Genomic DNA, 15221 nt, shown 5'->3' with positions numbered 1-15221 from the left:
GGTTTGTCTTAACATTATTCCATGCTGAAATCTGAGATCAGAGTGACTGAGTGGAACGTGTCTTCTCTTTGTCACTTGATGTTGTTGCCATTGTAATCTGTCCATGGTGAGTCCTGCCCCTTCCCCTCTCAGTGACCTCTATGTTGTGTCCTACCCAGTTGAGGCAGTTTGTCACATGTCCATTTGTGGCTTTCTTTTGAAGTTCGTGTTTATCTGTCTTACAAGAGCCAGGTGCTGTCTGTCATTCAGACAGAGATACTCATACGATCGTTGATGCTTCTATGGTCCGTCTCCTTAAATTTTCAAACGTCTGAGGTGTATTGCTAGCTACTTAGCGCCTGAGGTTGATGACATATTTTTTGTGAGGACGGAGGCAGTGTTGCTGTTGTTGAGTTCAGGGGTTTATGTAAAAGCATCAGCTGTGTATACTTGCAGACTGACTGTGCCCACTGCCCAGAGCAACAACCAAAGCATGAAAAATGTGTGTTATTCTTGGGCTGTTTCTGCATGACCAACACCTGACTGTTCTAATCGGTCTGACAACCTTTGCAGCCTGCCACGGTCTGCGGACAATAGCCGGCTGAGGCCTGGCCAGGCAGGGGTCTAATGTGAGCTGACTGCCATGGATTTGTGCTGTCTGTACCCCCCATCTTTCTCTCCATTGCCGCTGGGCAGGTGAACCATACAGGCTCAAATTCCTAATTGTTCAGATTCGTAATTGTTTGGCAGAACAGAGATCTAGGTTTTATTGTGTTTTTAATTAGAAAAATTATATTTTTTTTTGTTTGTTTTCTATCAATGTCATGGGGTAGTTCAGTGACAGGGTGGTTGTTCTGAATAGCTACACTTCAGGGGTAGTCTGTCCATATCTATACACTGCTGCACTTTGAGCCTCTATGGCAGTGGTCGACAACAGGCGGCAAGTGGGCCAAAACCTTTTTTCGGTACAGAAAACCTGTACAATCACCAGGAATTTAGCTAAAGTTAGTTTCATTTAAGAAAACTATTCACATGAATAAAACATTTAAAAACACGTGATTAAGGTATGAATTGATAGTTATTTTAAAATACAATCTATTTTTAGGCTACATTGTGGTCGATTTGCAGTGTACAAATTATTATACTTATGTTTCCGGCCCCCGGACCATACGCTCCAACAAAAATTGTCGGTTGGTGTTTTATCTTTTTATGCCTCCAGCATCCATATACAGTTTTTATGGAGTTTTTCCTTCGTTGTGGTCCCCTTTTTTCTGATGGCTTAGGGCGACAACCTCTACAGGTTATATTATTTGATGTTTAGCCACAAAAGAAATCTGGATTGTGGATCTTTTGAAAATCTCAAAAAACGTCTGGTTAAATTGTGATGTGAAAATGCTGTCTCACTAATCCGTCCAGGGGGAAATAGCAGGCAGTGTAGAGTCGACATACACTTATGTCAAATATGGAAGCAATGTCAAGAAGAGATCAGTTGTAATTAGCAATTCAATCATTTCTTTTTAATTATACATTCTACTGCTGGGAGTGGAGCTGAGACATGGGCAAATGAGTTGGTTTCTACTGAAGAGTCGTAGCCTGGTCCCAGATCAGTTTGTGCTGTCTTGCCAAATCATATGGTCACGATGACCATAGGAGTTGGCAAGACAGTACAATAATGATCTAGGACCAGGCTAGAAAGAGTGGGTCTATCTGACTCAGGAACTTGCTCTGACTGACATCCTGTATTAGGATTCAGAGCACTGTGGACCAGGACCAGCCAGGCTGTTTTGCTGTAGCGGTAGCCTATGAAGGGGGGCTGGCTGTCTGTCAAGGAATTTTTGCCCAGGCAGCTGTACAGTGGGAGGAATCCGACTGTTGACACCTAACACCCTCTCTCCTCTCAGAGGAGACTAGTAGAGCTGTCTGGACATAGCATAGCATAGTAGCACAGCATAGCACCCCTTTGGAAATATAGACAGCCTAACACACCCGGCGCAGTCCTGCTACGACAGAGACACGCCCTAGTCATTGAAGTACTCAATCTTTTCTTTTATTCTATAGAATGTCTCTATTGGTTGTTCTTAAAGCACAACAAAAGTCATGTCCGTACATGAATTACTTCACAGCAAAAGTTTTCCATGGTTTTTGTGTGCAGGACACAGGTTAATGGTGCTTCTTGTTTTTTAGACCATACAATACTGTATATATAGGTGGACCGTCAGTCAAGTTATACACACATGCACTTATTCTTCCTAGGCTGATGATAGCATATTTGAACAAATAGCGTTCGTACTGGACATTTTGGACAAGTCTTTTAAGACCAACAACTGTGATTTTATTTTCCTCCTAATGACAAGTTTATTCTGGAATGAGATTAATTTACTCCAAAAGTGAGCCTGATAAAATCTAAACAACCTGTCTTGTCTCTAAACAAGGACTGCCAGCAAGCAATTCCTAAATATATCGTTTGACTTGCTATAGAGTATTCAGTTTGGCTAGGATACTCACAGTTCATATCCAACTTTCCTGCCCTTAGTAATGGATGAAATTCTGCTCCTTGGAAAATGTGATATTTGGAAAGGCTTCCAGTAAGAAACCATATCAAATCCTCTGTGGATTGGCATTTAAATCTAAGTCCCCTCATTATTTTCTGTTTCTATTATCTCACTTGTGTTAAGTAGGCTTCCACATTTTAATATGGATTATGTTTGAGAACAGTTGACTAATTTGGCATGTAAGCTTATTTGCCACACATACCCGTTTTATAAAAATGTCCAAAGAGAATTTGCTTCCATATTCCCAAAACACAGTTGGCACACAACGTATTTTGTAAAGAAAGAATGACTCAAAAAGACTGGTAAGAAAATAACACAATTTTTCCAACGCTCTTATCCAGAGCGATTTACAGGAGCAATGAGGGTTAAGTGCCTTGCTCAAGGGCACATCGACAGGGTTTTCACTTAGTCGGCTCAGGGATTCGAAACAGCCACCTTTCAGTTACTGGCCCAAGACTCTTACCTGCCGCTTTATGACATTGCAAAGAAAAAGCTAAAAAGTTGCAGGAAAATATGGACACAACAATGTTGTCAGTTTCGCAACTACCCTTTCTCGGTGTGAGGGTGAGTGAGCTACATCGTCGTATAACCGTCATGATATCTTTCCTTGATTTATTATGTTGTTAGGTTAACGTATGATCAGCCATAATTCAATTGTGAGATACTGACACTGTACAAGGTTGTTGTATGTATGTCAGTGCCATATACTGTATGGAGATACTGTATGAAAGGATCTGTGTATGTAATTCACCTCCACATGCTAGTTTCTCTAGCTACTCCTCCTTTATCCTCTCACTGACCACATGCAGTACAAGCCGATGTGATGTCCCAGGCCAGCTTTAAACATCTGGGCTAGGCTGCAGAGATCCAAAACATCTGGACATGATGACCAAGTTGTATTACTGCATCCCAGCAAGCTGCCGTGGCCTCACTCTGACCACAGATTATTCCGAGTGTAACCAGATCGTGCAATTGTGTTTTTTGTCCATTCCAGCAGCTGTTTGATTCAGATACTGAAACTTTTTTGCTCAGAGTGCTAGGAGTGCCTAAACACCATGTAGATTCAACAGTCTTCTGTGAGTTATGTATTACTATGTAACACAAAAGCTTTTGATACCATTAATATGTACTAGCTGGGGTTTTGTGTGGGCGCGGGTGAGCGTGTTCTTCGATGATTGCCATTGTAACAAATTGCCGCATTCGGCCTGTTGTGTAGACATCAGGTTCTGTGGAATCGTGACTGTTAACTATGGAAGTATCGGTCATTTGCACGCCACTCATTCGTGTGGTGAAATCATGTGATTTTATTGGATTATTCACCACTTCCTTCTTGTGCAAATGAGCAGAAACAATTACTGTTACCCAGCAATGAAAAGTAGTGACCCCCTTAATGATATGAATCACTGTTCATAATTACAGATCAGAAATGACCATTGGTTTCATATGGAGCAGGATGGCACCGGTAAAGAAAAAGCAGGGACGGTGCATAAACTGAGTTGATTGTAACAGTTATGCTTCTACTTCATCAATCAGAAATTGTGCCATCTGTTTGATTGGTGTGTATTATCCTGTTTTCTCATATCAAGTGTATTTAGTGTCCTCTCCTTTTTCCTCTGTGGTCTTCAAGGGGACTAGCCTCTTGTCACTGGGATCCTGGCTCTCAAGGAGAGCACAGTAGGGGGAACTGTTTGTGGACTTTGGCTTGGAACTGTGTTTTCCTGTTCTAGAACAGCCTTGATGTGTCCTGTGAGGCTGTGATTCCACATGGAACAATGCCCTACACCAGGGCCAACGCTGTCTGACCGGTGGATGGGTTTCCTCTCTGGGGACACTAAGCAGTAGTTTATGACACTTGGAAATCAGCCATATCAACATATCAACCTGTGTGTACTGCACTGTTAACCTGCTGCTGAGGAAGCTAAAATCTTTTTCATTTAATCGAAAATTTTACTCCTGTAATGACAAGCTAAGCTATCATTGCTTGCAGAGTTAGTCAGAAACCTCCACGCATGTTACGACAAAAGCTCATCTCATCTCATGCTGGAGAGTGGAGCTGTAATTATTCTGAAATGTCTTGGTAAAGATCTCAATGTTGCACATGAAGTGCTTTTGGGGCCCTTCTTGTGTGTAACCAAAGATAGCTTATTTAGCATGTAGGTGGTAGGGTTCAAGCTGAAAGTCTCATCCAAAGCTGTAACCCAACTTTAAAGACCCCTAACAACCTTCACACACACCATATAACCTTCCCCCTGGGCCCTGGTAGATAATGGTGTTGAGGCCTGAGAGAGATCCTCTCTACTGATGTACTCCAGCTGTGGACCTAACCAAGGACCCCCCCACCCCCACCAAGTCTCTCTCTTTCCAGCTCTCTTTGCTCTCTCTGACTCTCTCTCCTCTCCCCCTCTATGTGCAGCCTGAGGAAGTCCCTTATGATGACTTCCAGCAGGTCGATGCGAGTAGGGAGGAGGTGGAGGTGATTTGGTTTGATTTATCTCCTCTTAACTCTCTCCTCGCCCTTGGTACCTCTACCTCAAACCCTTTGTGTTTCATTTGGGGTAAGAGTGAGTCTCCTTAGATCAAAGAGTTTCCAAGGAGGTTTGACCTTGCTCACAGCAGAAGGACAGACTGTGATTGTGACACGTCAGCCTTCCATCCTATCTGCCCTCTCAGGAAACTCACCCAAACAGTTTTACAAGGCTGTCCAGATTGAGGAAGCCCTTATGGAAAAAAAACCCACATGATTTCACATGTGGAAAATCACCAGATTTCACATATTTTGCACATGCAACATTTTATTTTGTAATGTTATTATTATAAATAATGTAAAACCATGTGGTTTTGGAAAACTTCACGTGATGCTATTTCACATGAAGTTCTGTGATATCTGACTATTCTCTCATCATTGATTACATTTTTTGATCTGAGGGTTTTCAAATTGCTGAGATAAGTACATTTGATCAATGATGAGAAAATTGTCAGATTAACAAATAACTAAAATAGCAGTGCAGATGGCACTCATTTGCTAAGTGCAGAGATGTACTGTATTATAGGTAATGAATGTGTAGGGGACTTCTGAGAATTCTACAAAAAATGTTTAATTACACAGTTTAGCTCAACAGTGCCATTTAGCTTAAAGCTAAAATCCTTAATTGAAACAATATCAACGCTGTCACTCCACCTGTGTTTTGGTGAAAAGCTGAGGGATGGGCCTGGAGAAATGTAACCACTCTCAAATTCATAGACAGAGCAAAGTTATATTTTTAGCCATGTCTTGAGGCTATACAGTGTTTGTTTACATTTGTTGTTTACAAACATTGTAGTAAAACAAGCTTGTATTTTGGGTTGAACTAAGCTGAGGCATTTATAAGTTGTATTCTTCAAGAATCAATGGGTATATACAGTTGAAGTCAGAAGTTTACATACACCTTAGCCAAATACATTTAAACTCAGTTCACAATTCCTGACATTTAATCATAGTAAAAATTAGGTTAGGATCACCACTTTATTTTAAGAATGTGAAATGTCAGAATAATAGTAGAGAATTATTTATTTCAGCTTTTAAGTCTAACTAACATTCCCAGTGGGTCAGAAGTTTACATACACTCAATTAGTATTTGGTAGCATTGTTTTTAAATTGTTTAACTGGGTTCAAATGTTTTGGGTAGCCTTCCACAAGCTTCCCACAATAAATTGGGTGAATTTTGGCCCATTCCTCCTGACAGAGCTGGTGTAACTGAGTCAGGTTTGTAGGCCTCCTTGCTCGCACACACTTTTTCAGTTCTGCCCACACATTTTCTATAGGATTGAGGTCAGAGCTTTGTGATGGCCACTCCAATACCTCAACTTTGTTGTCCTTAAGCCATTTTGCCTCAACTTTGGAAGTATTCTTGGGGTCATTGTCCATTTGGAAGACCCATTTGTGACCAAGCTTTAACTTCCTTACTGATGTCTTGAGATGTTGCATCAATATATCCACATAATTTTCCTGCCTCATGATGCCATCTATTTTGTGAAGTGCACCAGTCCCTCCTGCAGCAAAGCACCCTCAAAACATGATGCTGCCACCCCCGTGCTTCATGGTTGGGATGGTGTTCTTCGGCTTGCAAGCCCCCTTTTTCCTCCAAACATAACGATGGTCATTATGGCCAAACAGTTCTATTTTTGTTTCATCAGACCAGAGGACATTTCTCCAAAAAGCATGATCTTTGTCCCCATGTGCAGTTGCAAACCGTAGTCTGGCTTTTTATGGCGGTTTTGGAGCAGTGGTTTCTTCTTTGCTGAGTGGCCTTTCAGGTTATGTCGATATAGGACTTGTTTTACTGTGGATATAGATACTGTTATACCTGTTCCTCCAGCATCTTCACAAGGTCCTAGCACTTTTCGCACCAAAGTACGTTCATCTCTAGGAGACAGAGCGCGTCTCCTTCCTGAGCGGTAAGACGGCTGCGTGGTCCCATGGTGTTTATACTTGCGTACTATTGTTTGTACAGATGAACGTGGTACCTTCAGGTGTTTGGAAATTGCTCCCAAGGATGAACCAGACTTGTGGAGGTCTACAATTTTTTGCCTATCAGAAGCTTCTAAAGCCATGACATCATTTCTGGAATTTTCCAAGCTGTTTAAAGGCACAGTCAATTTAGTGTATGTAAACTTCTGATCCACTGAACTTGTGATACAGTGAATGATATAAGTGAAATAATCTGTCTGTAAACAATTGTTGGAAAAATTACTTGTGTGATGCACAAAGTAGATGTCCTAACCGACTTGTCAAAACTATAGTTAGTTAACAAGAAATTGTTGGAGTGGTTGAAAAACAAATTTTACTGACTCCAACCAGGTGTATGTAAACTTCCGACTTCAACTGTATCATTAATTGATAAGTCCAAAAATGGATATAGCAACAAAGGATTCCAGCTTTAAAAACCCCATACCATTTCATTACTTACCTTACCAGAAAAACGTGTGAAATCATATTTTCACATATGAAATAACTGTTCACACGTTGAGCTGAAATGTTCATGTGAAACCATATGACACCATATGTTCACATGTATTCAATGTAGTTCACATGATACCGCCACCTTTTCACATATGAGGAGAATACCATTTTTCACCTCACATGTGAATTGCAGTTTAACAAGAAATTAGCATTTGTTGTTTACAAACATTGTAGTAAAACATGCTTGTATTTTGGGTTGAACTAAAATGATGAGGCATTTATAAGTTATATAATGTTTTCATAAGTTAAAAACATTCCAAGGTTGTCATGCGTAGTTTCATGGTATCACATGTTGAAATGTTGCATCCCCATTTATTTCACATTAGATCATGTTTTCACATGTGCTCAAATGTTTTCACATGTGTAGTTTCTTGTTATCACATGTTGCTTTTACATTTTGTCACATTATCACATTAACTTCACATAAGATCACGTGAAATTCATGTGGTTTTTCCGTAAGGGAAGTTCTTACCCCACGTCAGATACACATTCTAAGGAGCTATTCATCAGTCAAAGTGCTCCACCATATCCCCCAGTCTCAGGAGAGCTCTGTCTGTCTGTCCGTCCGTCCGGCCCAGAGTCTGCTGGCTACTGATGAGGGTCACAGGCAAGGACAGACATTCCTGCATGGCTGGGGTCTGTATGCTCCTGCTCCCCCCACCTCTCTCTCCTTTAACAAACAAGACCGCTATCTCTCTTTGGCTCTCCCAGTGGCCCGTGGAGCCCTTGTCACTGCACTGCATTCTGGAACAATTACTGCTTGCACCGAGACCACCTGATAGTGAGTGTGTAATCGATGGCACATTTTAACAAGAAGAGACCGCAGCAGTGTGTATAGGCATTGGGACAGAGGAGCTAAAGACACACAATGAAGATGATCTCCGTTTTACACCCTCGTTCAGTGGAGGCATCCTCCTCAGTGAATTTCATAAAAATAGTGAAACATGAAAAAAGTTATCCTTTTTAGATTCACCAAATAGTTGATTAAAACACACTGTTTTGCAATCAAGGTCTACAGTAGCTGCCGGAACTCTATAGGGTAGCACCATGGTATAGCCGGAGGACAGATAGTTTCCGTCCTCCTCTGGGTACATCGACTTCAATACAAAACCTAGCTCATGATTCTCACCCCCTTCCAAAGACATCCACAGTAATTATGACAACTTCCAGAGGACGTCCTCCAACCTATCAGAGCTCTTGCAGCATGAACTGACATGTTGTCCACCCAATCAAAGGATCAGATAATGAATCTAGCTAGTTTGCAGAGCAGTGCATAAAATGAAGAAGCAAGAGAGAGAAAGAGAGCTAGCTATATTTCTTTTTTTTCTCACTTTCACTTAGCTAGTGAATGCAGCTAGCTTGTTCAGCCTACTCAAACACCAGGCTCTAACGGCGAGGGATGCTATGTTAGATAGCTGGTTATGGCTATCCAACACTAGAACTCTTCCAAGTTAAGGTAAGCTTTTGGTTTTATTAATTTATTATTATTATTTATTATGCAACCCGAGGGGCCAACGGTGTAATTACTAAACTGCTATCTGACTGTACACTGTACTGCATGATTCTAGCGGGTTTACAAACATGTTAGTTATAGTAGTTATGTTGACTATGACTTTAGCTAATTTGGTGACAACGATGTAGGCTGTGTGTAACAGTTATGATATGGGTTTGCTTGGATTTTCTTTTTTTCCCGCCTGATCTGAGACAGCTGATGTGTTGTGGACTAAAGTCCACAAGCAAAGGGAAAAAGTAAGAGAGTGCGTAGATTCGAGTAGGAGTTATACAATGAGTAAAAATTATCATGCTGTTTGTATGTGGCTGCTATGAAAGTGAACTGTGTTTGCGTGTGATCAAGTGTGTATTCATTCCGCCGATTCTGTTGAAAAACATTTCTTAAATTGAAGCAAACGGAACCAAACTGGGATTACAATAGAAACTCTCTTTTGCAATTGTTGGACTAATGATTACACCCTAGATCAGCTTGATGCAGGCAAGAGTGTGCAAGGCGGTATTGAATGTGTCACTGTCTGTCACCTTGATTACTCAAATGAATTCCCACGACCTGTGTACCTATGTTATAAACTTTCATTCATAGGCGAAGTTAGATTGTTGCAACCTCATGATGGGTATAGGGAAAATTTGAGTATCATTTTGTAGCCTAAACCTATTGACGTTACATTGAGCTGGGTGAATGGAATATGAATGACAGTCATATTCTGTAATAGAAATAAGGCCATGCTCAAAAAGAAATACTCCTCCCTCATCTTAAACGTCACCGACCGGCACTGTCCTCGTTCACCCCATAAACCTCATCGTTAGTAACCCACACGTATGCTTGAATAGGTTTGTGCATCATGTCTGGGGAGGCTAAAGAAAGAAAGTGTGTGAACGTTGAATAACAGATGATTTCTATTCAAATAGCCTACAGTACATCAATCAGCAAAATCACCAATTTATATTGAGTTGTGTAGTGTGAGCGAGTTGTCAAGTGACTAGATGAGATGGCTCAGATCAGATCGTGGTGGGTAATGTGTGTGTTAAACAATGGAATGGAAATGAGCCTACTGTACATACAGGAAGAGCTGGCTGTGAGCAAACATGGAAATGGGACGTTGTTGGATTGCAGGAATACTTACCTTCCTTTTCCAAGGCCACCCTGCTGCTCAGCTTCCCTCAGCCTTTTCTGAATACCCATCTGCAGAGGGAAGGAGGGAGGGAGGTGGGAAAAATAGAGGGACCAGAGGGAGGGAGAGAGAAAGAGGAGTGAGCGAGGATGGGGGAGCCTATTCTCATTGACGAAAGTTGGAGAGGCACTGCAACAAGATTTTAATTGACATAATATGTACATACAGTTTTCAATTTACATCACGTCTTTGCCTTACCTTTCGTTGAAGCTGGCACCATGATATTCTTGCTCTGCAGTTCCAATTTGCCTTAAACATCACAGTAGCCACTAGCCAATAAACAAGTGTAATGGAGTTAAGAATGTGCCATAAGCTCACTCCAGAGCTAGCTTGAAATGTTGCGGATGGAGCCATCCAATCAGTAACTATTAGGTGTCTCAAACTGTTGGTACGTTGTCAAGGAGGGCGGTCACGTGTGTTGCAAAGCAGAGGATCACTGGTTCGAGCCAAGTATGGGGCAATTGGACAGTGGCGGAAGCTAAGCACACTGATCCCCGCAAGCAACTTTTCATCTAAAACATAACACTTTTACACTCTTTAAATAATACAACCAAACCATATTACACTCTTGAATATTGCAACAATTCACAACCATATGCAAACAATTAAAGGGTTTATTTCTTGTTCGTACATGCATAAAATGAGCTTACATAGCTGGCTAGCTAGTAACGTTTGCATATCAAACATGAATATTGACCCCTCTCATACGAATATATAGGTACAGTAACTTTATCATACAGTGTCGTTCATAGTATAATAGCTACAGAGCTTGCTAGGTAGCAAACTAAACTAAATTATTTCTGCATTCTCCTTTGCTACATCGTAATAGCTGCATTAGCTAGTTAGCTGAATGCTGACGTTAGGGGACATTAGCTGAACCATAGCTAGATAGCGCTTAGGCCTACATTACAACTTCAGCGTATTACACGAAAGGTTCACCCATTTTGAATGTTATATTATTTTTGTGCATCTCTGAGTGATGTTCTTTTGATTCCCTGGGTCATTTTATGTTTTCATGTGTATCTGAATTATTGGCATTCAAGCAGGCAAAATTCACGCCAGTATGACATAGCACTGTGATAAAGTCGCTCTCACTACACTGGAAGTTAATAGGAATACGATTTTTAGATTGCTAAAACATCTTTTATACATATCAGATTTCAATACTGACGGATGTCATAACTCGGGAGGATGTCTTCTCTCGAATAAGCCATTGATCATATTTTTGCGATATTCCTACCTCGAGAAATGTGTAATTTAATGGAGGGTCTAGCACATTTTTCCTACTTGTCTGCCTCTTTAGTCCAGGGTGCATTGCATGGTGCCGTTGCCAGAGATATTATAGAAATGAGATAGGAATCCAATGAATGAAGGATCGTACAACGCCCGACTGGTCGACCAATCTGTGTCACGAGGTTGCTAAGAAAATCTCAAAAGTACGAAATTGAATGATTCCAAAGCTATACGATATTACAGATGGCAAGTTAATTATCTCACATCTCAGAAAAGATGTTGACGAAATTCATGCACATGTTGGGTTTTTGAGCTAGCGCTCAATAGACTCCCATTCACTCCTTGAAGGAGAGCGCTCCTCGTCCCAGAATCGTCCAGAATGCAACACGTGGACCATTGGCGTAGCATTTTCAACATTTCCGATCTCCTCAAAAGTTCATCTACCGTGGCGAATGTTAGACTCCACTCTGTGAGGCACATTGATCTGCAGGTTGAACATGGTGAGATTGTAGAGTCCTAATTTGATAGCTGTAAAATCACCTAAACAAACTGCGCTAACTAGCTACTTTACATGCTGATATTGCCTTTGGTATTGTGTGTAGTTACATTTGCTAGCGTGCACGAACAATAAATAAACCCTTTAATTGTTTGCATATGGTTGTATATTCAAGAGTGTAATATTTGCAAATATAATATATGTCTATACATTTCAGTTGTTTCAAAAACATTGCTGTGCTATTGCAATTTCTACAGCACTAGTGTTGAGCTCAACGAGACAATTATGTTTATATTGCCCTGCTTGGAGAGGAGCGAGTGTCGTACACAATTTCAGGACTTAGTGGTCAAGACGTGACAAGTTTGCAAGTTTACATTACAGTAACAAGTCCATTCTCAGGATTTTGTTTGATACCTCTCGAGAATCTCCTTCAACTTTCATCAATGTCAAAAGAACCAAAGAGATATGTACCAGAGAGGGTGGTTGGAAAGATAGCGAGAGGAGGAGGGGGGGGGTACTGTAAACCAGTTCAGTGTCAGGTTTAATATGACATTTAATTTGCATCTCCTTGTATTTCCTGCCATGATTTCAGCCTTTTAGCTCTTGGCTCTGTATCCTCAAAAATCAAGGAGGCACTCTTAACAACCTCAGCTTGCTGCATTGGCACAATAATATTCACAGAGAAAGCGTTTTTGTAATCTGGGCACATAGAGGAATTGAGTACCCCTATTGAGTACCGGTTCATATAATGTGATTTCCCTCATAGCTTCATGTGGGTTGTTGTGTTTGTTGATTCATGTTGTATGTTAATTATGGAGATGATGTCATCTTCTCGGTATGGCACCATGGAATCACTGGGCCTTGTACTCCATGCTAGATGGAGCTGCCAAGCGACCCATTTTCCCAGCATTCTTATCTGGGGACACCTCATAGCAACCTGCATCAATTGAGCCATTGACCCATTTAGAATGTGAAAATGTGAACTGGGCCAATCAATGGTCCTGTGAATTGGCTAGCCGTACACACTTTTTAAATTGTTTTATTTATTTCACATTTATTAAACCAGATAGGCCAGTTGAGAACAAGTTCTCATTTACAACTGCGACCTGGCCAAGATAAAGCAAAGCAGCGCGACAAAGACAACACACACACACACACACACACACACACGATTCTGCGAAGCGCATAGTGTTACCCCCTACAGAGTCTGTATCACGGTATGTTGAGAGAGAGTATCACAGCCAAAAAAAGCAACTGTTAACTTTCTGTCAAAAGACCTTGGACTGTGTGTGTGTGATCTCATGATCATGAGAGAGGATGTTTTCCATGGAATATATTCTTGAACTGAATAACTAGAATTGTTCTGAACAGCTTATGAGGAGTATGCCTGTATGATCCAGGTCATCACCATGGTTACTAGAAAGCACATGGTCATAGCAGTGGAATCAGCCAGCAGTTCTGCCCCTCCAGACAGTTTGGCTGGGGTTTGGAGGATCAATCGAATCTGATGGCAGAAGTCCCAGCATGTCCTCATAGGGTCGGGCACTGTACCGCTAAACTCCATGAAATGCTTTTTGATCTCATGGTAAACAACGATGAGTCATCATGCCTTGTCAGCTGAGAACTAGAACACCTGAACAGAGACAAGCTTGCCCGGTCACTTACTTTATGTAGGGCAAGATGACACTTTAATTTTTTTATATAAGAGCAACACATTTCTTATCGTTAGCTGCAAGGGAACTTAGAAATTACAACCCAACTATATGTGAAAAAGCAGAACAATCTGTATGTTCTTAGATTGTACGATGGCCTACAAGTGTAGCCTCCAACTTTTAATCAAAACCAAACAATACTTTTGTGCGTTCACTATAAATTATCCTGTTGATTTCTGATTTAGTTTGAATAATTGAATCATTCTATTTCCTGTCTCTCCACAGAGGTGCTCATCAGAGTCCAGGTGTTTGACAACAGTGACCTTTCACCTCTGGCAGAGGCTGCAGTGGAGGTTTATGGGAACCAGTCTACCTTGGCATCCAGCAAGGCTGGCAAAGATGGCGTCGTCATGGTCACCTTCCTGTACCGCCCTGGCACCTGGGTCATTGTCATGGCAACAAAACAGGGCTTTGTCACTAACTCCGCCCCCTGGCATGCCAGCCGCATCCCCTGTGAGTATTGAGTTTCATCCCTAACATATCACTCTTTCACCTCAGGAATGAAAAGAATGTTGTGTGGTTGTGGTTTACCACCATTCCATCAAAGTCTTATTCATACTACTTTGTGCGATCACGTTATGAGAACTTAATCCTCACAAAGCTATGTTTTCAATACTGATGAATCAAACCTATGCAAGTAACGTAAGAATTATAAGAATAATTACCAGAATCCTTTGGGACGTTTGATGGAATCCAACAAGCCGTCTCTGCCAATCTATCCTCTGCGGGGTGTGGACAGTCCTACCCAGTTGTTGTTGTTTAACCTCAAATCCCCACCCCATTTCCCCTCCATTGCCTTCTCCTCTCTGGGTCCACTGCCAGGGTGTTATCCATGTAACACAGTCTGCAGTATCTCTGTGTCCACCCGCTCACCCCATCTCACCCAGTTGTTGCTGTAGTGATATCCCACCCTCGGAGCTGCAAATTCAGCGGTAAGGGAAGAGCTGTCCTGTCGGCACTAGCGGCTGGAAGCCACTTAGCTGTTAGTGCTGGTCTACTTTTAGCATTAGAGCCGAAAAGTGACAGGAGCCCGGGCCTGTATGAACTGTATGTTGTCCTCCACCATCCACCCTTAAGAGTTAAGCAACCCCATGGTTGCATCATGGGCCCTGGTCAAAAGTAGTACACTACATAGGGAATAGGGTGCCATTTGGGATGCAGACCATGGCTGTGGTGTTTTTAGAGCATCTCTTCTCTGACATGGCACTGGTTCTTGAGGGTAGAATTGCATGGATGCCAATGCCATCATGCCATGGATAGGGCTGTGCCGATTTTTTTAAATAACCGTGTAATCGACGATTATGGATGAAGACCGTCATGGAAAGAAAATAACCGTTATAACTGTTTTAATATAATAAAAAAAAAAATAATAATAATAATAATATTCAAGTCGACAAACTTTACCCAAAAGCAGCAAAGTAAAAGTAATCCTGATTTTACATCTAACAGCCAATATAAGGACAAATGTGAGGAAGAAAAACTAGCCAGTTTTAGAATTTAATGTTGTTGAACAAACAGCTAACTGAAGATGGGATGGCCGGGCAATCAAAAAGATGACACGTGAGG

At 41.4% G+C, this 15221-nt stretch overlaps 1 protein-coding gene across 1 annotated transcript in view; it reads left to right on the top strand.

Annotated features, from left to right (window-relative positions):
* Positions 1 to 15221, top strand: part of fam171a2a (family with sequence similarity 171 member A2a) — a 58884-nt gene that overhangs the window by 2629 nt on the left and 41034 nt on the right. The window contains exon 2 of the mRNA XM_038981206.1: positions 13881 to 14108. Within this exon, the coding sequence (XP_038837134.1) occupies positions 13881 to 14108 (228 nt within the window). The remainder of the gene's footprint in view (positions 1 to 13880; positions 14109 to 15221) is intronic.

The sequence above is a fragment of the Salvelinus namaycush genome, chromosome 3, assembly GCF_016432855.1.
Source record: "Salvelinus namaycush isolate Seneca chromosome 3, SaNama_1.0, whole genome shotgun sequence".
In the NCBI taxonomy this organism is placed as follows: domain Eukaryota; kingdom Metazoa; phylum Chordata; class Actinopteri; order Salmoniformes; family Salmonidae; genus Salvelinus; species Salvelinus namaycush.
The sequence above is the reverse complement of the archived record's forward strand: the minus strand, read 5'-3'. Positions and strand labels throughout refer to the sequence as shown.